At 40.5% G+C, this 25247-nt stretch overlaps 1 protein-coding gene across 1 annotated transcript in view; it reads right to left on the bottom strand.

Moving 5' to 3' along the window:
- The window catches only part of NAV2 (neuron navigator 2), a 429887-nt gene extending 405321 nt beyond the window's left edge, over positions 1-24566 (bottom strand). The window contains exon 1 of the mRNA XM_014951613.1: positions 24479-24566. Within this exon, the coding sequence (XP_014807099.1) occupies positions 24479-24553 (75 nt within the window). The 5' untranslated portion in view covers positions 24554-24566. The remainder of the gene's footprint in view (positions 1-24478) is intronic.
- Between the last annotated feature and the right edge of the window lie 681 nt (positions 24567-25247).

The following is a 25247-nucleotide window of genomic DNA, read 5'->3' as shown; positions in this document are numbered from 1 at the left end:
TTCCATTCAGCTACTTTTATCAAGTTCTGCCTTCAAATAGTTTAGCGTAACGCGTATCTATCACTTCAAAGCTCTGTTTCTTACAAGTTGTTTTTCTTACTAAGACTCCAGTATTTCTCCCCAGAAATACTCCGGTATTTTGTCCCCTTCTCATTAAGCAAGGCAGAAAGAACCATAAGACTACACTTGAGGGTTTCCTTTACAGAGGGAGAAACCATCTGGAAGTACCTCTGGGAAGAAAGAGGAGTTGAATTTTTAAAAGCATGTATATCCTCGTTATGTATAACTGAGGAATTTATATTTATTTTTTTATATATACACACACGCATGATTAAATTAAGCAATTAGGGCTTACAAACCAGAGACAAATTCAATCGCTGGTCCTATCTTCATCCCTATGTAACCTCAGATATAATTATTACCATTGGACTTAACACAGCTCTTTATTAATTTCTGCTCTCTGAAGGGCAAGGTGCTTCTTTTCACACTGGTGTATAACATGGAAGGTGACAGCTTTAAGTGCTCTGAAATTGCAAAGCATTATTTACTAAAAAAAAAAAGTAGCTTCAGAATGAAAAAAAAAATGACCAAAAAAATTGTTTTCTACAAGGTTAGGAAGACCCACACACTTTCAAAAAACTCAGTAAGCATCTGGACAACAAGAAGAGAAAGGAAATTGAGAATAATTTCTCTACAGAGCCAAATTGCTGGTTTGCTCGACCTGCAGGGAGTGGTATTTATGAAGCCAAAAGGAGAGGGAAGAAAAAAAAAAGTAATTTTTGAAGCCAGGTAGTATTTCTATTAATATAATGGACACAAATTTGAGACCTTTAGTGAATCACTAAATCCAAAAAAGGAGGCAGCCTACTGCTCTGAGCAGCCGTGCCTCCCTAGAGCTTGTGCCAAGCTGTTAAGAGAGCAGCGAACTCAAGTGCTTTATAAATATTTCTGCAGGACTGTAAATACCCGGTTCAGTGGGGAATACCTGTGTACACATCTCAAATGCAGAACCTAACACAGCAGTACATGGGAGAAAAAGCTCTCTGTGTTACCCAGAAGTGCCCCTCTCTCAAACATTAGCTCATCGAGCATCTACTCTGCGCAATTAGGCAGTAGATGCTACTGGGCACCAGCACTAACTTAATTCACATAGAGTATCCCCAATGCCAAGTCCAGCTTCTGGCCATGCATCCTCCTCAACAACTTGTCACCAACTTCAAAACGCACCAAAACAGTAGTTTTTTTTAAAATGCCAAGATGTTCTAGCATTCTCCCTTTGTCAGTCAAGAAGGAGGAGCCAGGTTAGGAAGGACCACGGTAAAGGCCAAGGAAAAAGACCAGCATTTGGAGGACTTGCACCTGCATTTACCTGTCTCATCACAACCAAGACAGAACCAAAACCCATGAAATAGCTTTAAGAAACATGTTTCTCAAACTAATGCTTGTTTACACTTTGATAAAAAAGCACGTGCTTTAAGATTATTTGGGGGTGATGCAGGGGTGGGGGGTTAGAAAAAAGACTGTGAGAAGCTGTTCTGTACTGGGAAAGGGGTCTCTTCCTCCAGATTTATGAACCATCAACACTACAGCCCCTTGAACATCATCTCCCAGGGGTGAGTATCTACCCCACAGCATCAGTATCAGCAGCTGCATACCTGTGCATCTCTGTCCTGGGGAAAACACGCACAAAATACTTAAAATTTCCGATATTCAAAGAACATTGATAGTCCCACATCATGCTGCCTTTTCCCCCAGGAATTTCATCTTCTGCTGTTTGCCAGCAGAATCGTAGCAATCCAGGGCTATACTGTGACTGATCATACTCTCCTTCATAGCAACAGGCAGGATCTTCTAATGATGATGAGCCATATGAACCTCTCCACAATGGAGGACATCATACCACTTCCCTCTTAAAAGTGTATTAGCACTCCACAACAGAAAAACAAGTCAAACATGGATATCACATCTTAAAATTGCAAGTGTGATAGGTTCAAACTCCATGACAAGAAAGTAAGGACAGAAGAACACTGAGAGGGCATCTCATCAATGCTTATAAATATCTAAGGAGTGTGTGTCAAGAGGATGGAGCCAGACTCTTCAGTGGTGCCCTGTGACAGGACAAGGAGCAATGGGCACAAACCAGAACACAGGAAATACCATCTGAACACGTGGAAAAAATTCTTTCCTGTGAGGGTGACAGAGCACTGGAACAGGTTGCCCAGAGAGATGGTGGAGTCTCCTTCTCTGGAGACATTCCAAACCCACCTAGATGCATTCCTGTCCAGTCTGCTCTGGGTGACCCTGCTTTGGCAGGGAGGTTGGACTAGATGGTCTCCAAAGGTCCCTTCCAACCCCAACCATTCTGTGATTCTGTGACAGTGACTCCACGAAAAGTTTGCTGGGTGGGAAAGCCAGGACTCCCAGGGTCCTATCACATACACAAGCAAAGAATCAGTCAGAAGAGGCCACACCATGAGACAACAGACTATGTCCCATATTATTGCCAGGTCCCTCATTTCCAGTTTCTTTTACCTTAATGTTTAGCTCCGAATACCCTTATTATTTACAGCCCTTCCTTGACTACTACAGTGTTCTGTTACCATTTTTACACATCAGGTATTGCTAACATCTTCAAATTTATCCTCTTCCTTAATCAGTCGTTCTGGGTTTACTCACTACATGAAAATAGCTGTACTCCCTGATAAAATTTTATCTGTTTGTGTTTACACAAAGGACTATTCATTTCACATGCAGGATCCAAGATAGAGATAAACCTTACTGCAGAGGCACGACTGGCAAAGCTCACTAAATAAAAGACCTCGGGGTGCCAAACCAATTATATTGCTCTTTCTCTTAGTTTTTCTACCAGCAAAGCTATTTTAACTCCAGTGAGGAGAAATAATTATTTTAACTTGACAGCTGGAGTGACTACAGTTACAAAGTTTAGGAGCAGCTGCAGAGGTTTCTTGAAGCTGAGCATTTGATCTTCAAGTCCACAGTTATGGCAGACAGAAGCACAATTTATCCTAAAGAAGCATAAAAAGACAAAAGTAAGTAGGGCACTTTCCCTGCTTTAAATCACTGTTGTGCAATAAGGAATACCGAAGGTGTTCCAAATTCATAATTCAGCCCATATTACAAAGAGAATAAAAAAATGCACAACAAATGCACTAGTCTAGTTCTGACGAGGAATTTCTTCTGAGAGACATTTTAGTTGAAAGACCTAAGTTTTATCTATCTTCAAGGCCAGTCCCACTTCTACATTTACAATTATACAGTTAGTTATCAAAAGAGTGGTAGTTTCACCTAAAAGAGACATTCAGGCAGGAACAGATGTCTTATTTCCCCCTAGGAACAGGATGTTCTTCATGGGGAGGGTCAAGACAAACTCTTGCTCCTTGCTGGGGACCGAAATAAATGTAAGCTACTACAGATATTTATGACATAAACCACAAAAAAGGAACAACGAATAAAGACATTGCAAGAACAGGCATGTAACTGCAACCAGAAAACAAGCACTGTGGTAGCCAGGTAAGTTACTCGTGCAGCCCAACCAAAATCCAGCCTCTGGACCTCCCTCCCTTCAGCATGAGACAAACCCTTACATAAAGAGTAAGTCAACCTTACGGTACAATAAACTTCGCAGGAAAACGCAGGCCAAAACAAGTCACCCACACAGGTTTACTTTCTAGACTGGTATTAAAGAGTGATCGTGGACCTTATCTTCCAGGTTCTCCCCTGACTTCAAATGGGCTTCTCCACATTTTCCTATTTACAGGAAGAGCAGGCGTCCACCCCATTAGCAAGACCATCAGTGACACTATTTGTTTCTACAGCTAATGATTTTGTGCTCAGACCACAGGCTAAAACCCAGAGCAGATGACCAAGTAATCCAGCCAGCCTTTGTGCTTATGCTAATACAAGCAAGGAAAATAAACACAAGGAAAAAGAAGCAGCCAACAAACCCTAAACAGCCTCAACAAAAACCAGTATCACCAGGAACAGAGATACAGCTATTTGAAAATAAGAAAAAAAGTTACTGAAATAATATTCTTTACCTTGAACTGCCTATAGCAAGAAAGACCTACTCCAGAGACACTTCTCCAACTTAGTCACTTGAACTAAGTGCATTTATATAAATAAACTACACAATTTGATCAGACATCTGTGACCACTATAACAAGTTTTATTTTAACCTTTTAAACTTCAGGTTCACTCTTCATCACTGAGAACATGACTGAACTTAGTATGAAGCTTAGAAGAGTGACTATTAACCCTAGGCTTCCAATTACACTCAGTCCTGGTCTCAATGAACAGTAAATACAGCTGGTGTTAATATTTAAAATTAGGGGTTAATTTAGTAGGGAAGGAAGTTTACGTACTTTCAGGAAACCACAACCAAAGCATCCCACTAAAGTCTTGAAGTTACAAGTCCAAGCCAGGAAGGGGTCCTAGCACATCACCGCCTTTCTTCACAAAGGTGGGCTCTACTGCACACGTGCTTTTAGCACCGATCCTTAGACCTTAAATAAAATTAATGGAAATATAAAGCCTCAAGAAACCGACTGCACTATCGTTATTCACTATCAATGAAAACTATCATTAATGATACTAGATTTTCTTACATTTTATGGGGCTATGGGAGCTACTTGAGCATTCTTCTATTTTAAAGACACAGTAGTTGTCTCTTCACTGTGTATGTGGTTTACATGACTGGAGACGACAATCTTCCCCCAAAAGAGAGATACAAGAGATTTTGAAGTAGAAACTTCAATGGCAAATATGTTATTTTCACTGCAACTATGTAATTAAGTCCCTACTTATTTTCCAGAGCAACTGTCCAAATCTTCTAGGGACACTTGAATGAGGAAGCAACAAGCTACAATATTTTTTTTTCCTTTCTTCTTTTTTTAAAGCTCATTATTTCTTCCAGTATTTGGAACAGCTGATAAAAGTAATCATTTGGCAAGGTCTGTCAAAGGCTACAAAATAAATAACTGTGATGGTAGATTACATCCTTTAAACCAAAATGAAAGGCTGAAACATACAAATATTTATAAAAGAAGAAGGAGGTTTATACTTCCAAATTGTGTAATAAATATGTATTTGTATATATATAGACACACCCCCTACACAGCCATCAATTCAGTGTGCTGTAAACACATCGTCTTCATTTTATACTCCTTTATTACCAAAACCTGGTGGGATGAATCCCATGACTGGAGCGCGGCTATTGATGGCTACGGGCTGTTTGGAAGGGACAGGAGAAGAAGGTGGGACAGCAATGTTGCCCTCTACATCAAGAAATGGATAGAGTGTGAAGAGCTGTCTCTGCAGAATAGCCACGAGCAGGTTGAAAGCTTACAGGTAAGAATTAGAGACCGAGGCAGCAAAGGGGACATTGTGGTTGGTGTCTACCACGTGCCACCAAATCAAGGGGAGCCAATTGACAAAGCCTTCTTACTCCAGGTACAGAAGGCATCGTGCTCACAGGCTCTCGTCCTGCTGGGGGACTTCAACCACCCCAACATCTGCTGGAAAAGTAGCATGGCGAGCTGTAGGCAATCCAGGGGACTCCTGGAATGCAAAGGTAACTTGTTAAGCCAGGTAACAGACAGCCCCACCGGAGGAGCTGTGATACTGGACCTGCTGGTCACCAACCTAAGTGAGCTAATTGGTGACATCAAGACTGGAGGCAGCCTGGACTGCAGTGATCCTGCACTGGTGGAGTTTGCAGTCCTTGGGGATACGGGACAGGTGAAGAGTAAAGTCAGGACTCTGAATTTTAGGAAAACAAACTTCCAGCTGTTCAAGGAGTTAGTCAATAGGAGCCCCTGGGAAACTGCGCTCAGGGACAAGGGAGCAGAACAGAGCGGCAGATCTTTAAGGACACTTTCAATAGGGCACAAGAGCTTTTGATCCCCAGGTGTGAGAAATCAGGAAAGGATGCCATCCAGAGAGACCTGGACAGGCTTATGAAGGGGGTACATTTGAACCTCATGAGGTTCTACAAGACCATGTGCAGGGTCCTGCTCATGGGTCAGGGCAACCCCCAGTATCAATACAGGCTGGGGGATGAAGGGATGGAGAGCAGCCCTGTAGAGAATGACTTGAGCATACTGGTGGAGGAAAAGCTGGACATGAGCCGACAACATGTGCTCGTAGCCCAGAAAGGCAACCACATCCTAGGCTGCATCAAAAGCAGCATGGCCAGCAGGGCAAGGGAGGTGATTCTGCCCCTCTACTCTGGTGAGACCCATCCAGCTCTGGAGTCCTCAGCATAAGAAGGACATGCAGCTGTTGGAGCTGGTTCAGAGGAGGGCCACAAAAATGATCGGAGGGCTGGAGCACCTCTCCTGTCAGGACAAGCTGAAAGAGTTGGGGTTGTTTGGCTTGGAGAAGAGAAGGCTCCAGGGAGACCTTACTGCAGCCTTCCAGTACCTAAAGGGGGCTCAAAAGAAAGATGGAGACAGACTTTTTAGCAGGGTCTGTTGCAATAGGACAAGGAATAACGGCTTTAAACTTAAAGAGGGCAGATTTAGACTAGATAGAAGGAAGAAATTTTTTACAATGAGGATGGTGAGACACTGGCACAGGTTGCCCAAAGAGGTGGTAGATGCCCCCATACCTGGAAGCTTTCAAGGCCAGGTTGGACAGGGCTCTGAGCAACCTGATCTAGTGGAAGATGTCCCTGGTCATTGCAGGGCGGTTGGACTGGACGACCTTTAAAGGTCCCTTCCAACCCAAGCTACTCTGCCATTCTATGATCCACCTTCATGACCCATGCATGTTTCCACTGCCATATCCAGGCAAAGCTGTATTTCAGCATACAGCCTGCCAGCAGGTACCTACACTCCCCACACCATTCTACAGCCCCTCAACTCTAAACTCACACCCAGAGCGGCACCAACCCTTCTGCAAAGCCGTGTTGCAGTTATGCTTTAGATATAAACTGAAATGCTAAGGACACACAGTACAGTTCTGTATAATATCCATATTAATTGCTTGTTTTTCTCCATGTCAGTAAACCACACATGACCTACCAGCCAGGATCTCAATAAGTAACATATTGATCTTCTATATTTGTATGAGAAAGCCCTGGTGTATACATCGCATGTACCACCTGATCAGATTGTTATGCTCCCATGTCCATGCAGATATTGACAGCCTTCAAGACTTGTTTGTATTGTTTGAAAGGCTTTATAAAGTCACGTAAATCGAGTGAAAATTCAGCATTTTTTTCTTCTAGAAAGCCACCATTTTAATTTCATCTGGGAAATCAATTTACTCAGGCCAAACAATTTACGGCGCACAGAGATAATGCACTGCTTTGTAATAAAAGGGAAAAAGATGACAGAAGTTTCACCAGAAGTCATTAACCACTTTAGAAGATGCAGTCGAAACCACACACAGGAAGAATTCCTGCAGCCCCTGGATGTGCTCTTCGTTCAACTGCAGTAGCAGACGCAGACAAAATGGGATACTTGAAGCTAAGTATCATTAGCGTTATTGACAGACACTTGCAGCACAAGAACCACCTCAAGTACAGAAAACAGCTGCTTGGCAAGACCCTCTAAGCATTCAGAGGGTGAAGGCTGAGTTTAGTCACTTCGGCGTCACCCCATTTTGCCTTGGGCCATCACCCTGCCAACCACCACATCAGCCCCTGGAGGATACCTGGCATCAAACACTCCAGGAGGGGCCTGGGGAAGCCTGAAGTTATTGACAAAGTTGTCGCAGAACATCCATCGCTTTCAACCAGGATGGACAAAGGGCCAAATCTCACACCGAGAAACGAGGAGTTCCAGCCCCAAAGGTGCAGCCCCAGTTCTACTGACACTTGTTGCCAAGGTTTTCTTTTTTCTGCACTATCACAAATTTATCCAAACTTCAAAATCAAAGGCTTAGGCTTCTAAATGAATATCACCAGACAGTATGAACCAACTCATCCTTCAGTGGAAGGTTACAAGTAAGATGTTTTCCTGCTCTTAGAAGTCCACTGAAAAAAACCAATGTTTCTTCAACAACGTTCTCAAGGCATACGTCCTTGTCACACCAGTAGAGGAAAACACACTATTCCTAATGAGAAGGGGTTTGTTTGGGGACTCCCAGTCTTGTCTCATTAGTTCAGACAAGGATTAATAATTTTGACTGACTTGGATGCACCACTGAACAATTTTTTTCAGATTATTTCTTGCAGAAAGAAGACTTCTGTAAGCACATAGTCTAGCTTGTCACCCTTCCTTCTTCAGTAAGTTTCTAAACCCTCAGTTCGATTTTAACAAAAAAGAAGACTAAATGCCTCCAAAGACAACAGGCTCGAGTTTCACTTCCAAAACAAAGACCTAGGAAAGGTCCCAAATTCACATTCAAAACTTTGAACTCAACCTAACATTTACTTGACCAAACAAGCCAGCCATTGTCACTACAGCTAGAAGCACTAAGTCATCTCTGGAAAGAATAACTCCCATTATAGCACTCCAAATAGTTTTACAGATGTTTGAGGTGGCCAGAACTTTCACAGGTGGCACTAAATTATGCAAAGGTGGGTTCAGATCATGGTCAGACAGAAGGTCAGGGAAGAGTCTGCTTGGCACAGAATACTGGTCAGAAGATTTGCTTCCAACACCAGCACCACCCCTATTCACAGAAGCTGAACCTTGAGTCTCAATGCTTTCCCAACATACCGAAACTTTATTTTTATTAACATTCATGAGTGGAGGCACTACAACCACTCAGCTTCCCACTCATTCATATTTTGTGGTTGATATTTCTAGTGTTTAAAAGGTACACCTCTGGCTAAAGCCCTCTGCATAGATAAGGCACTTCAGTCTTTCTATCTAGAAGACAACCTATCTGTTAACACTTTCAAATTCTCTTGAAATTACCTGATGCACAAATTGAGAGAATGCTGTCCCTCAGTCCACAAATGCACAAATTTTGCTTTTGTTATGAAACCAGGCTAAATGCACTTAGGAGCCTGTCCTCTTGAACGGAGGACCCTGAAACATACAAAGCATCTGGCAGGCTTGAATGAAAGGATATAGAAAGAGAAGCCCTAATTAAGATCCAACATGGTTCCTCCTTACCACTGCCTAGCCATGTAATTAATTAATTAATGTATTTAATATCAACTGACCCATGGAATTTAGGGGTACCTCAAAAAGGTTATTTTAGACTATTTATAGGCTCAAACCCTGTAGTAATGGTTACGCTGCTGCTACTCAGGTTCACAATCACAGACCAAGTGGTTCTAGATATTGTCCTGTATCTTTATATACATCAACCTCGTACTGTCAATGCTACTTAGTCAAAAATAGGTTATCATCATTCAAAGGTCTAGAATGAAGATCCAGATAAAACCAAAAAAAAAAAAAAAAAAAAAGAATTTGAGGGGGAAAGGTTTTCATCTAATCTTTAAATACACTGCTTGATGCAAACATTGGGTAACAGTTGGACCAGAAACTACTTTTTCTGGCTTTTTCCAGCAGCCCACAAGGCCTGGCTCTATGCCTGCGCTACACCTCATCACTAAACAACAGAGGTGCAATGACTGTGTGTTCGAGGAGGAGAAAATAGCCATAAGAATCTGACGGGGAGCCTCATGACAGTACATGATCAAAACATACATTAATTGATTAAACTTTTTAGGCTGACTTTGGAAATGCATGTTCACAGACAAGTCAGACAGGTTGTTCTTGCCTAAAACAGGTATTTCAGCCACCAACCATGCAGGTTAAGCAAGTAGAAAACACTTCTTAAAGATCTACTGGCTTTTCAATTACTCTCACCAGTGTATATTTTACATTCACTCAGAATAATAAAAGGGATTCTTCCTTTATGTGGTGAAATAATATCAACAATAATGCACTCTCCTAGGAAAGTTGCCTCCAGTGCAACCATCTGAATGCTCAGATTGGCAATAGACACCGTGCTCAACCACCAGTGGCATCACACCCACTCCTGGAATTCACTAAGAAAACAAAGATTTTATTATTATAAGTCAGAATCAATATCACAAATTAGCAATTCCCTATCTGATAGGGAATTTTTTCAACCGAGTATGAGCATTTCAGACTAAGCTATTAACTGGAAAAGGCTAGGAACAGCAAGCCTCCTGGTATCACAGCCACAGCAACGCGACCATCATGCAATTGGCTAATAAGATGCGATGGGCCAATTCTGGTTTCCAAATCACTTTCAGGCTTCTTCCTGCACACAACAGTACTCACCTCAAAGCAATTTAATGAAAATCTGAATATTTTTGATGGAAAATACGTGCACTGGTTCGTGGCTGATATTCATAGGACTTTTCATGTTATTATGCATCTTTGGAAATTCAAATCTGGAAAACCCTAGCATTTTATGGGAAGTTTTTTTCCTTTTGCATACTAGCAGGTGTTCAGCAAGCACCACTGCGCATCACCTTCCTCAGGATTCTCTATATGTGCTTTAGGATCTTACCCTGGGGTCTAAACTGGCAAGGACACTTCAAGTACAAGTTTAAAAGGAACAAAGAGCAAAATAAAGCCCCTTATGCAAGGCCTCACATGAGAAAAATCCATTTTTCTTTAGAGTATATTAGCATAATCACAAGACCTTAACTTTTGTGAAACAGAAAATTCTTCTATTGATCACACAGGGAAACTCGTGGCAGAACAGGACAAATTCAACTCTGACATCTGAATTCCAAATACCCAGGGAAATAACACAGCTCTTAATATCACCACTGTCAGTCTCCAGTAATACATAGATTACATTGTGAAAAAGACTACAAACCCCCTCCTTCAACTGAAAACCGGCTAAATTAACGATTCTTCAGGTGTTTTGGTTTGGTTTTTTCCCCATTTCTGTCACTGGAGCAGTGCAATATAAAACACAGCTAATCCACCTCACCCAAAAACTGGCAAGAGTACATCCCGAAACAGAGTGAGCCATCACAAAGCCATTCTTGCTTCTCCATTTCCACAGCCTCAACAGAGAAGGAAAAACAATTATTGTTACAAAAAGGTTAGCGCATCTTCACGGACAGAAAAAGCCAGGCAAAACCACTGCCGTTTATTTATTTTAATTACAGGTCAGAGCCAAACCTTCAACGTAAGAGTAAATAATTGATACCATTTTTAGCAAGATCACTGTATTGTTTCTCTGCTGTTATTGCGTGTCTGCAAAACTCACTTGTTCCAACCGTGTTTTCTCTCCACGTAGCACAAGATTTTTTATTTCCCCACCTTTCCTTTCCAACGCTGCAGGGAGAAAAGGGAGCACATTTATTTCATTCCTCCTTGGCGTTTGTATTGCTCTGTATAAAGATTTTCTGCTGTGCGAGTTTTGTTTAAATTAATTTTCAAAAGTAATTTCCTCTGTTCCTGTAACTCTATGTGAGGGTGTATCCCAGCACACAGCAACTGTAGAGCAAACTTTCAGAATATGTCACCTTTAGTACAATATTCATAATAGGCTTGAGACACTTAGGAAGGAGCAAATGAAAGGCTTTTAGGCAGCCACATCCCCATTTCATTGAACTTGTACCCCTCCCATCATCATCATCATCCCACATTATTTAGATTTACTAAAATATTCCTGCATTTTCTCAGCCCCTGTTTTTATCCAGAGCTTTTCTGGAAAAAAAATCTCCACTGTTGTCGGGTAAACAGATATCCCCCTACCACTAACCACTTACATCACCAAAGGAATCATCCCCTTGATTGCCCTAACAGTACATTAGCAGTTAAAAATATATATATATATTGTACCACTTAAGCTTGCCTGCCTGCAAGAGCAGATGATGCCCACTCAAGCAGCTTTGCTGCACTCAGATCCCCATCAATTTCAATGCAAATTCCCCACAGAGAATGATTACAAAGACCGGGCTCCTGCAAACATTTATCACATAATTCAATGCGGTTAATGAAGTAACCATGACACAAACCAGGAAGAATACCAGTTAAACGTGTCAGGCCTTAGCCACATGAATAGAAATTCATATATACGGATAGATATTATCTACATCATGAAACAACTAGAGGCTCTGCATTAGGAAAGAGTGCAGCTGTAACAACACAAAAACCCCCTCTGAATCCTGAAAGGTGAAGAAGTTTAACAGACAGTTACACAAACAGTAGAACAGCTACTGTTAATTTCATTTTAGGTTTAAAAAAAAATGGGGTGGAAAAATCAGCATAGGTGACCTAACTTACAGTCCAGTTTTTCTTCAGTAGATACGCTGAGATGCAAATCTACTTCAGTACTACCAGAAAGGAAAGAAAAAAAATTAAGCTTCAGGGTAAATGCCATCAATTAAAAAAAGAAAAGGCTATTATAGCAACTGAAGGAAGCACAATTACATGAAAGGTACCCAAGTATGAGAGTAGGACCCATCCTTTAATTTCCAATCATCAGTCTTACACTCTTTACCCATTGTCTGGGAGATGTATTTCTTGTATCAGGTGCTTATCAGTGCACACACTGGCAATTTCAAGCAGTTTTGCCTACAAAAACAAGATCTGAGCTGCAGTCATCTCAGTTTTACAAGCACTTGGTATCTTTATCACTTTACAATTTAACATCAAAAAGGGCATATGAAGCATCTAGTGATTTAAAAGATTTTCTTCCTCACGGTAAAAGCCTTTGAAAATATCCTTCTATGTTCATATGATCTCGTTTCAGTCACTATGCAGTGGGAAAATGATACAAATGAACCTAAAAATCTAATACTCTACCCCATAACTACGTAAAAATCATGCTGAATACTACTACTCATATTCTTGCTTTTCCAAAAGCAATAGTTGAATTATAATGTGTGAAGTGAATTACATTAGTTCCCTATTTATTCTTTTCCCATTACCCCCCAAAAATTGGTATTTGATGCAATGGAAGTGTGCACAACACGTTATTAATCACTGTCAACAATGTGAAAGGTTGCAAAGATAACTACTCATCATTATAGAATCTGGGCAGGTGGCCAAAAAGAAAGAAAGAAAAAAGGATATTAAGTTATCATCAATGGTTATGAATAGTTTTTGGCTTTCAAAGTTCAACACTCAAACATCTGACATACCGCCTCGATCCGCCTCGTGAAAGCCTTGATTTCAAAAGGGTTTAACGGCCCGGAGTCCTCTGTTTACATAGCACATGTGGCAATGCATTAGGACTGACAACGTGCTCGGACTGCAGACACACAAGAGTTAAGATATTGGAGTCCAAGGCTCGATTTTGAACCATTTGCTAAAGTGCACAGTCACGTTTTCCTCTCAAACTAAGCTATTACACAGTCACAGTGTTGTTTTATATTATCTTTGACACTGTCTGCAAAGGAGGAGATGGTATATTGCAAACAAAACCAAAGAGTCTTCATCCAGCCATTAAACGGAGATCAAGATTGACTGTTTTCATTATTCAGATGCCACAAAAAAAAAATCCTAAATTGGAATCCACATTCTAGTTTAGTAGTAATGGATACAAGAGCAGAAGTTAACTATAATAACGTAGAAAGCACTCTAGATTACTGATCTTAATTGGCAACAAAAGATATCATTAAAGTTCATTATAGGAAATGACTTGCAATCAAATAATTTCAGCATACTATTCTCTTTCAGAAGAAAATCAGTCATTCCAAACTCCCAAAAGAACGTGTGCATGGTATCTGGACACCCTTTAAGTTTGCCAAACACACGTGCAAGCTTTAAGGAAACACAATTACATCCTGTTGTATCCTCCAAGGACCACACTAACAGTCTTTGTATTGCCTTTCTTCAAAAAGGCACATCCCTGCCTGGTCAGCCAGGCAGCAGTTACAATACTGGCTGGAGCACTCTGGGCAGCGTCAGGCTGTTAATAGACTATATTGAGGTTCATCAGGGATGCGGGGGGGCGGGTGTCTTCCTGAATGGGGCAGCAAGGACAAAGGGAATATTTCCCTTGTCCTCCATCTAGTGAAATTGTTGAATCTTCACTGGTTTCCCAGGAACAGCAGCAAGTCTGATACCTAGCTGTAGTTTTAAGTGAAGCAAAACACCTACCAGCATTCAGTGCAGCACAGGGTTGAGGAAGAAGAGATTCCATCCTCCTGCAACCATTCCCTAGCTTAGGCTCTCCCACTCAGATGATTCACTGAATAACAAAAAACAAACAAACAAACAAAAAAAAACCAACCAAAACTTTTCTCTGCTCTGAGTATGTGAAGTACTGCTACTGGAAAGGCTCACTGTGGAAGCTGCAATCATAACCACTACTGAAGGAGGATCCAAGAGACCTTTACACTACTCCCGCATCCAAAACCACGAAATCTATAAAATAAACTTGAGGTTTACTTTGAAGGCACCTAGTAAGATAAGCTAATTAGCATGTTTAATTGGTTTATACGTGCACCTCTTCAGAGACATTCAAAACGTCTTGGACCAAAGCCCTGATCAACAAGTCATCCGTCTGCACTTCACTGTCACTAGCTTTTACTGCACGGCAATCATTACCAGTCATGATACAGCCATTTTACTTATAAGAAGAAAAACGCCAAACAACAAACAAAACCAGCACTGCAAGAACTCGCAGGAACAAGAAGAAAAGAACCAGCCAGTTCTCCTCCATCACCCTCCTATTCCCCCCGTTCCTGAGATCAACCAAGGATGTTGGAGCCCCGTTGCCTGAAAGCCAGAAGGGGCCACGCTGCCAGCCAGACTCATTTCAAAAATAAAGCCCCCTTCCAAAAAAAAAATTAATACAATAAATTATCTTAATCCAAGAGGAATCCAATACTGGGAGCCAGGATTTTCTTCTACACCTCAGCGCTTCACACACTCCTCCTGAACCAAAGATACATCTTTCCTCCTATTAGTTCCAATTACCAGAAATGAATATTTTACTCTGCACAGAGATGTGCTTATACATACAGAAAAATCTAATAGCTCTAGTTGAACAAGCTGAAAATGTATTACCCTCAAGTCAGATAAAGACAGATAACTTCAGAAGACATTGTGTTTATGCCCTTATTGATTACAACGTATGTAAAGAAACCTGGATTTTCTGCTGACATCACTCATCTCTGTCATTTGGAGGTCCCAAAATGCTTTGTAAAGTGAATATTACCCCATGTTATAGATAGGAAAGACCAAGAGGCAGAAGTCTTTCACGTTATCTTATGAACTCCCCCGAGAAAAACATGTTGTGTCTAGAAGAGCAAGGATAACTATGTAGATTTGTATTTGACATTTATTTCAACAATATTGCCTCCTTAATTATATGAGCAACGCTATCATTATGCCATATGTATCTTCTGGCTTATTTTGATTCTGTCAAAGCCTGAAACACCTTCAATGCAGATTCAGCTACTGTAAATACAATGAATGACATCAGACCACCCACCATCAAGACGTAAAGCTCCAGGCTCTTACAAAAGCCATCACCTGCCTATCTAGAAGGACCCTTGTCTGTACATGCTTCCATCTCTTTTAGTGCTTCAGTGTGCTGTACTGCACTCAAAGCTCCTATATAGTTTATACAAGGTGAAAAGATCTCCCCTGTACTCAACTTTCATCCTCTGCCAGCTGGTCTGTTATGCTGTATCATTTGAGTTTTAAAAGGATGCATCCATGTATTTCTTTTTCCCACCCGATAAATATTTATGAAGATTTTATTTCAGTCCTAACACATACCTACTGTAACTCAGCTCCCTTTTATTTAGTCAAGCAGGAAAAGGAGTTTGAAGGCAAGCTACTCCTATTGCCGAGCTTGGGCACCAGAAGTCAGCATATTAAGTTAAACGATGCATGTTTGGAAGTAAAATTTAAAAACAAAACAAAACAACAAAAAAACAATAACAAAAAATCCAGCAGACAAGATTAACATGAGTTTCGCAACAACAGAGTGCAGTAACTACTTAAAACCTGCAAAAATTAAATGTTTGAAAGAGATCTCTTCTAGTGTTTGGTGATGGTTTTCCTGATCCCCAGGATGTGAGCTGTCAGGCTAAATAACATCAAAGCACTACTTTAAGCAGCTAAGAGATAGCTGATGCAACTTTCACTCATTTCTAATATCTTCTATTGATTGTAATCAAGGCTGATATGGAAAGGACACACCTTCGATAACTGAAGTAGCACCATCTAGTTTTTATTTGTTTTAACATACCTGTTGTGGACCAATGGAACAGAAATGGAACCCAAGCCCAGTTCCTGCCCATCTCACAGAAAATTTTACTACAGTCCAACTTCCCTTGCCCAAAGTCTAGCAATTCTGTGATCTAACTTCTCTTATTTCTACTATGTTCACAGAATTTACTTAGACGTTTTGAATATCACAGTACTAAATTCAAGACATCTAAAAAAATTCAATACCTTGTTTGACACAATGCAGCACAAGTCCATGAAGAAAATGAGGCACCTGAATTTGAAAAATTCAAAGAGAGACACCAGAATAAGATTGGCAATTCCATGTGCCTGGTTACATTTTTGGAGTAGTCATATTAGATGCATGTTGTTTACCCAAACCAAATCCTCAGAGTTGCTAGAGATCTGACAGTCACTGCTGACACCACAATAAAGAACTGTAAGACTTTAGAAAATAAACTGCAAGCTGAATGCTTGCAGCACATAGAGGTCTCATTTTCCACCTATAAATTAGGCTTTTCATAACAGGCTTACCTTGTCTCTATCGATTTCTCAACTTACTCTATTATCATATCTCAGAAGCTACTCCCTTGCTCCCTTCAGCTCCCTTGAATACAACTCCTTTTTTAATGCAGAACACTGAAAAAACTATCTATACAAGTCTGAGTACATATTTATTACCATCAATGTGCGATAGCCTCAAGAGACATCCACGCATCATATTCTGTTAGCAAGAAAAGGAATCACAGTCTTCAATAGCGTGCTATTTTTTCCTAATGCTGCAAGGACAAGCTAATTTGTAAGCCAGATCATTCCTTTCTAGAGGATGAATGACAGTCTTCTGTAAAGGGAAAAAACAAAGATCATTCTTCTCAGCGAGTTTTACTGCCCTGGGAATGTTCCAGGAGCCTCTCAGTAGGCTCCCTAGGACAGGTCTGGTTCCCATCAGAAGGAGTGGAAGAAAGGTCTTGGGTATCTACACTGGTTCCATCTACCCTGTAACGCCACACACATTTCCACCTCAGACTACGGTCATCTGTCACACCCTCTCCATTACTTTGCATCACCAGAAAAAGAGCAGAAATAAAGAATGAACTGTCTGACAGGCAAAAGCTCAGTGCAAGAAAAGGCAAGAAACTCACAGATGCACCATCTCTTCCAGTTTTTCCTCTGTGGAGAAAAGGGAAGTTATGACTTGATCTAGAAAACAAAGTTAGTAAAATATTGCACTGCAAGTGGATTTTAGGTTGGGAGAATAAGTTAAGATAATTTAGTCCAGCAGTCTCCTCCCAGTTATTTTATAGTTAGACCAAGCTAACCTTGAACAATTTTAGAAGAAAGTATCATCTGTGATCTCTAACATTCTGTTATGTTCCAAATATTCCTTTCAGCAATCCTTTGAAAATAATATATTAACTTGAAAAGCATGCACAGACACATGATGCTTTTCAAGGAGAAATAAGTAGCTAGGAAAGAGAAATCTCTCTCACATGCACGAAAAGCTCCTTCATCTGCACCAAAACCTATGGCACAGCCACAAACTGCATGGGTAAATCCACTTTGACTGTAGGACCGGATCTAATCTCTAATCTAAATCTAATCTAATTTCTTTGCTAAAGAATAAACTGTAGCTTTACTGCTACTGGAAGTTGTCACTAACATTTGTTTCTTAAATTTGTTATGAATTGCTGCAGTATGCAAGCATAAATAAATCTATACCACATCTGTCAAAGCTGACTATAATCAACCAGAAAAAAAAAAACAACCTAACACTCGGTGCCTAAAAATAAATACTGACAAATGCATGTCTGTCTCTCCCGAATGCCCCCCTTTCTGAAAGGCCCTTGAGGTAAGCTTAGCTTTGCAATACGCCCTAAAATTAGTAAATAAATCACTGTTATCACAGAGACTCTGTCCTTTACACTCCTTCTCATTCCCTATGCCTTTCCTACCACTCCCTTCACCAGGAATATCAAAATAGATGCAGACCCCAGGGACATCAAATTTGCTTCCAGGCACAAACGTCATATCTTACTGTCCAGTATGAATTTCCCAGCTATTTAGGTTTTGAAGAATTTAATACCATGGCCCACACATTATTCCATATGACAATTACTACAAAGCCAGAGGCTAGTCATTTGCATAATAATGAACATTGTTCTATAGAGGTGCGCAGGAAACTACATGCTGAGGAGTCCTAGTGTCTATTATCTGGAATTCACACTTGCTTTATAAAAATAATTAAAAACACCACCTCTAATGTTTACCTGCTTGTACCTTTTATGTAACAGGCTGAGAGACACCTGTCCTATTAAATGAACAAAAACACACAAGGCTAATTTCTTGCAATACTGAGTCAATTGAAATTCAGACTCGTCTCAGGACTGCAGGAGAGGGCTGGCTTCTGAAGCTGCACATCAGGGGAAATGCATCCTACGGCACAGAAAACAGTTTTGCTGCATCTCAATCACAGAAAGAATGAGGGAAATACAGCCATTTCTGCTAAATCACTGTAAAAGAAGAAAAGGACAGATCAGATGCAGAACACTTTGAAATCTGACAAGTTGGAAGTAAATTATTATTTTATTTTTTTTTTACCATCTAACCAGTAACAGAAGAGAATGTCTTATTAGGCAGGGAGCTCCCTATAGCATCCCATAACCCACGTTTGATACAAACATAGCAGGGTTTTCTTTTTTGACATCAGAAATTCACATTATTTTGACACGAGTGTTCTTTATGCTATAGAGACTATATACTACGCTACGTAGCACTTACCTGGTGTATTGGGTTTGCATGGCCAGGTTTTGGTAGCAGGGGGGCTACAGGGGTGCCTTTTGGGAGAAGGCTGTCCCCCTGCAGCTCATGAAGGTTAACAGTGGAGCCACTATCCACTTGCATCCACACCACAGCAGGAGGATGTAGCCCCATGGAGGAGCCCTGGCAGGACCTGTGCACCCGTGGAGAGAGGAGCCCACGCTGGAGCAGTTGATGAAGAACTGCGGGAAGGACCCACATGGGAGAAGTTCATGAAGGACAGTCTCCTGTGGGAGGGACCCCACACTGAAGCAAGGGAAGAGCGTGAGGAGGAAGGAGTGGCAGAGATTTGTGATGAACTGATCACAACCCCCATTCCTCATCCCCCTGTGCCATTTGGGGAGGGGAAGCAGAGAACTGGGAGTGAAGTGGAGCCTGCGGGGGAAGGTGTTTTAAAATTTGGTTCTATTTTCTCATTATCGTACTCTAATTTATTACCAATCAAATTAATTTCCCTGAGTCAAGACTGTTTGGCCTGTGACAGTAATTGGTGAGTGATCTCCCTGTCCCAATCTCGAGCTTTTGGTTATATTTTCTCTCCCTTGTCCAGCTGAGAGGAGAGTGATAGAGTGGCTTTGGTGGGCACCTGCTGTCCAGCAGGGTCAACTCACCACGCCTGAATTTACTGCTTAGGTGAAATTAGATTGATGAAGCTGTTAGGATCTTGGCTATCAAATCCTCACTTACAGCACAGGATGTGCAGAACTCGAGCCACAGACTCAGTAACGCACCGAAATCCAGCTGCAGCAGCCAGCAAAGTCTCGGGGCTCTCGCTCTTCAGCCCCAGACAAGGAACCCCAAAGCCAACTGGAGAAGGCAGTATTCAAAGCAGAACACCACCTCCCCATAGACACCACCACTGACTGGAGATTTTCCACAGCATCAAGGTGCCCGGATGAATTTTAAAATATCCCAGCTAATTTATGACCAGTAACACTTGTAAGTCATCAAAGGTAAGAAAAATAACCATATCTAATGCCTTTGGCAATAACAAAATCACACACCTTCACGCAACTCTCTTATTAAAAGCTTTTTTACAGAAAATAGAACAGAATACCTTGTAATAATCATCAACATGCAAATCTGCATCACTGAAATGAACAGAACTACCTGTTTCTTGGAGCCAATTCCTTCAACAAAGAGTGGTTTAAAATAGTCACAGAGAGCACTCCCACAAAACGGGGTTCAGGAGCATCTTAAAAGCAGAAAACTTATGACCTTAAAGCAGAAGCCAAGTCTTGGACAGATCATCAGGGCCCATCCATGTAACTAAGTCTCCCAAATCTGATTCTGTGACTGTCAGGTTTAAAGCAGATTTATTAACAATTACAGGAATAAAAACATAAACCCCATAGCTAGGAACTAAAGTCTTAGGGAGATTGTTATGTTTACAGAAGGGTTTAAATGTTTGCAAAATGAAGGCGAGGTTATGACATTTTCTCCATTTTCTTGCTCACTGGATATTTATTGCATTTCTTTTTCCATAGAAGCCCAGTCAGTTACGTTACCGAAACACCACACAGCAGCTTGCTGGAATTTCCTAAGGTTAAGCCTTACTGCAATTTAGAAGTGGTTATACTCGAGTGCTTTCACACTGGCTCAACAGCACAGCGCCCTTCAACTGCATTAATTTGTGCCTCAGCACAAAAATTCACTAATAAATATGGTGCTCAGCCAACATCACTCCACTTTAAACAACACAAGTTCTCAATACGAGAAGGTCAATACAGGTGAAACCACTTATGCTCTTTAAACTTGGATAGAAAAGTAGCTGCAAAGTATCCTCAAGCAAATCTGAAGTGTATCAATAAGAGCCCAGGAAAAACAGAACACAAACCAAGAGCAAGCTATAGCATATGGCTTCAATCACGTATATCACAAAGACTGGTTAAATAAAAACAAGTCAAGACAGAAGACACACCCCACGGAAGAGTGTTAGTCTGCTTTTAACACTATGAAACTGCAACTCACACTTTTTTTTTTAATTTTTCTTTTTTTTCCCCTGAATGGTAAGAGATGAAGAAGTTCTCCATCAAGCAGAAAAAAGGGAAAAAACAGTACTAGAAAACCACCATCAGCCTGGCTTTACAAGGTCCACTGTCAGGTCCTCTATGCTTCTGTAGTAGCGTGTCCAGGTAGCTTCAACTGATGCTTCAAAGTCTAGGGTGACAATCTTTCTGCAGTCAAATAAAACCCATCCAACCACAAACCCACACACAAAAAGCAACCCACCACCTATAAGCACTAAAAGGTGCAATATTAACACACTGTTTTCTGTGCTGCTAACGACAAGGACAGTCCTTCCAAAAACCTACTGGCCTGAGAAGCAGAGATTTACTTGTACCTACCTGCTGTATCTGGGGATTTTCGATGTTTAGAAGGAGAGTTGGACAACAGAGCACATATAAACATATAAAATACACACAATACACTTCCAAAGTCTAAATTCATTTCACAATTTAATATTATTCAGAGTTCAATCAAAGAGGGTTCATTCAGGCAAAGCAGAAGACACTTCTGTCACTATTACACCCGCATATTTCTTTACAACGTCTCACTACCTTAGAGCTACTGTTCTGAATGAGAAACCAGGAAGAGTGGGAATGAAGGATGGAAATCCGCTGAAGAAATATTCCATTTCACTCATCAGCAGAAAATGCATTTAATCAGAACACAAGGCAGGACTAAATTTTTCATGACACGCGACGATTGAAATGTACCTAACTAGATTATTCTAGCAGCAGTTTTTACCTGCTTTGCAGTGATTTCCTCAAGGCTCCTCTTCAAGTGGGGAAAAAAAAAAATAAATCTGTGAATTTACTGGTTGTGAGCAATTACCCATTTTCAGTATCAAAACAATAACCTACACACAAACCCAACAAGTCCATAGCATCCCCTCTATCACTCTTGTATTTAAAGATTTTGTTGCCAAGGTCATACAGCAGCATAAAGCCTGCTCCCTTGATTCGCATTAGTATTCACATTAGAAATCCTGCTACCTTCAGATGGTCCACTTACATGGCTGTTAAACCTGATCACATTTTTCACTCGTATATTACAAGTTGCATGGAATCTGGCTATGTAATTCCCACTAGAGCCAATGTAAGTTATGTAGATAGATGCAATGCTGTCCCAAACATTAATACCAGTGGCCTCTCAAACTCAGCCTGGAAAGCTAATACAGCGATGAGTGAAAAGAACCTGCTTCTACTGATTCCAGCCATGTCAGATGCAGCCCGGCTTCTACTTCTTGAAGATCGGCCAACACACAAGAAGCAAAGTGCTGTACGTCTAAAAAGTAAGCACAAATACTAAATCTTGTCTTTCTTTAATCAATATAGCTTCTGAGTCTATATATCTAGCAATACACTTTAAAAAAATAAAGCAAATGAAGCTTTATTTCTACACCACAAATGCAAACCAAGCTTTCTGTATTTTACTTGGGAAAGACATGCCAGATGCATCATTGATCGGTGTGCATATACACAAACACTAAACAATGGTTGACTTTATGTCCATAAAATATATTGTTTTAAAAAGGAACAAGCATTTGCCCGATTTGAAGTGAACTTGGTCTTATTTCTTCCAGCACAAGACTCATTTCCAATAACAAAAGTGTCTACTGATGATTAATTTTAACAGCCCTTGATCACCCACTTCTCTCAATCAGAAGCCTCAGAATTTTAAGCTTAAGACGACCAGAGTTTATCCCACCATTCAACCCCACAATAACAACCGAGTTGCATCAACATTTTTATTCCAAATTGATTTTTTCCCAGTAAATGTTAAGTCTAAGCAAAGCTCTCTTCAGCAACCTTTCCCTGGAAAATTCTATAGGAAATGAAACGTAATACTCTATTAAGACTTGTTTTGCAAACAGAAGTGAGAGAGATCACCCAAGCATGCAGAGTCATTAAAATGGATCTTACATATATCATTATAAATTTAATAATCTCCATGACGGCTAGAGTTCAAGTTAAAATGAATGTCAGCAAAGCATGACCAATTGATGTTATCCCAGCTGCCACCGAGCCTCACTTGGGGTTATATTATACATTCAGAGGCCCCATACTACATGTGCACCAAATACCCAGAGCCAGGAGCAGATGGGAGATGTAGGCTTCTATACCTATCAGCAAGGAGAGACAGACATAATTGCATATTAATTTTGGTGCGTCGGAACAATTATAGTATACTTTGGTGTCACAGGTCCCAAATGTTTTTTCCATCATACCCTATATGCAGTATAATGTTGTATACTTAAGGAGAAAAAAGCGTACCAGCAGCCTCCAGAAATTAAGTCAATAGAAGGATTTCATTTCAGCCCTTATTGATTTACTGCAGCCCCAAAACGCTTCCTTGGATAAAAGAAGGAAGACCTTGGCAGCTTATCAGTTAATAGATCATGCTTGGTGCGATTAAAATACATTGAAGACTTCGATTTGATTCCCCAAATAAGTGTTCCCTAAATGTCATTTCTCTCTAAGGAAACAGCTGTATTTTATCCAAGTTCTGAAAGTTTTCCAGGCTGCTTAGATTTCTAATGGGGTGGCAGGGAAACCACTTATTTTTCAGCAGACTCGATGAAATTGTGACACAAACCTCCCTCTCTCTGAAATTAGACAGTGCTGTTGAACAGCAAAATAATAGCTGACGGTCATTTCTTTTCCAACTCACTTTTCAACTGAAATAAAAATCACATGTAAAAGCTACAGGAAAAAGGAGCTCTCCACACAAAGCTGAACACACAGTGTCTTCTATCACCCATCAGATCCGCGTGGAAAACGATATAAATGATTTATACAGTAGAAACATGTCAAGTTTTACAGTTTGCTTGACTGGTGCCAAGAAAACAACTTTCAAGTCTCAATTGTTCACAAGGTACAGTTTCTCCGAGACGGCAACTTCATTGAGGTCAGCTTAATGCACCAATCCATTAATATTAAATAACACTAAACTACCTTGACACACAGAGCTTCCACAAAGCACTTGTACAAAATAAGGTCCGCCAGCTGACACGAAGCACATTCCACTGTGCATTTTGTCTTGGTTCAACTCAAAGTCACATCTGGAAACTACAGTAGAATGCAAACGCTACTATAAGCACAACAAGGACACCGACTAGTGTACAACGTTTTCAGCAAATTTAATCACCAAATCCCAAGAAAGCCAATTTTAAATCTCTCTAATGATATCAATAAAAAAAAAGTTAGAATTACAATAAATCAATAATCTGACTGGGATCAGTAAGAGTCAGTAAACTTCATTTAGACTCAGAGTCTCTTCAACAACTATCCAAAATCCTGGACATTTTCCCCTTCTTTCACTCATATTACAATTTCCTCTTCCCTCAGCTCTTTGCTCCATACATTGGAACAAGCCTGAAGAGAAACACAAACATTTTTTTAAAAATATATCATCAGGAGAAGAGATCTACAGCTGGCTAAGCACAGCGAGCAGCAACTGCGATTGATAAAAAGAGTTACACGGAGCTCTTCTGCCTCTTGTATCTCATCCAGCAATTTAAACAGAAAGCGCATCCGCCTTTTGTCACTTACCCTTTTTTGATCTTCCAGTCCATGTGTCACAGGCTTTCTTTTCTGATGTTGGCTGGATTCAGAGCCAGGTTCCATTTCCCAGCTACAAAGCCTCTTCCGGCCTCTTTAAGCTTTCCCTAAAAATCCATAGTATGAACAACAACAAAAATCTGAAAAAAATAATTAAAAAAAAAAGGCAAGAGAACGCCTTCAAACCTCGTTCATGTTTTTCATCATCCTTCTAAAGTCTTGTTTGCCATCACTGCTCATTCTCTTAACAGGCAGCCATTCTGTGAGCCTCTATATCCTATTTTAGCTCAGATGAAGGTTTCCATTGAGGTGCGTTACAGAAGGACGACGGAGCCGAATCCAAACCCAGTAGTTTGTGCCACATTATTGCTCCATCAGCAGCCTTTTCAGTGCATTCCTGGCACGGATAATTTATATGTCAATAAAGGTGTAAATGTGCATTTAATCCACTGTGTTGATATTATCAGCATCCCTCTCCTGGGCCACCTTCCTCCCATAAATCAATGTAAACACTTCACAGCGATAATTGCCTTTTGCAAATCTAGCAGGTGTTAATTACGTAAAATCATCCATGCAAGCTTGTCATCTTCTTCTATGTATTCAAACAAATACCTAAAAAGGAGGGGGAAAAAAAAAAAAAAAAAAACACCACAGTTTTTACCATCTTGAAAGAAAACATAGCTACTGATACTCTTTGCCTACCACCAGGAGCTGCTGCGTCAGAACTGATACGATAATTACATATTTTGTACACACTACG

This window comes from Calidris pugnax, unplaced genomic scaffold, assembly GCF_001431845.1.
Source record: "Calidris pugnax isolate Ruff unplaced genomic scaffold, ASM143184v1 scaffold183, whole genome shotgun sequence".
Classification (NCBI taxonomy): Eukaryota; Metazoa; Chordata; class Aves; order Charadriiformes; family Scolopacidae; genus Calidris; species Calidris pugnax.
Note: the sequence above shows the minus strand (reverse complement) of the source record. Positions and strands in the feature narration are given on the sequence as shown.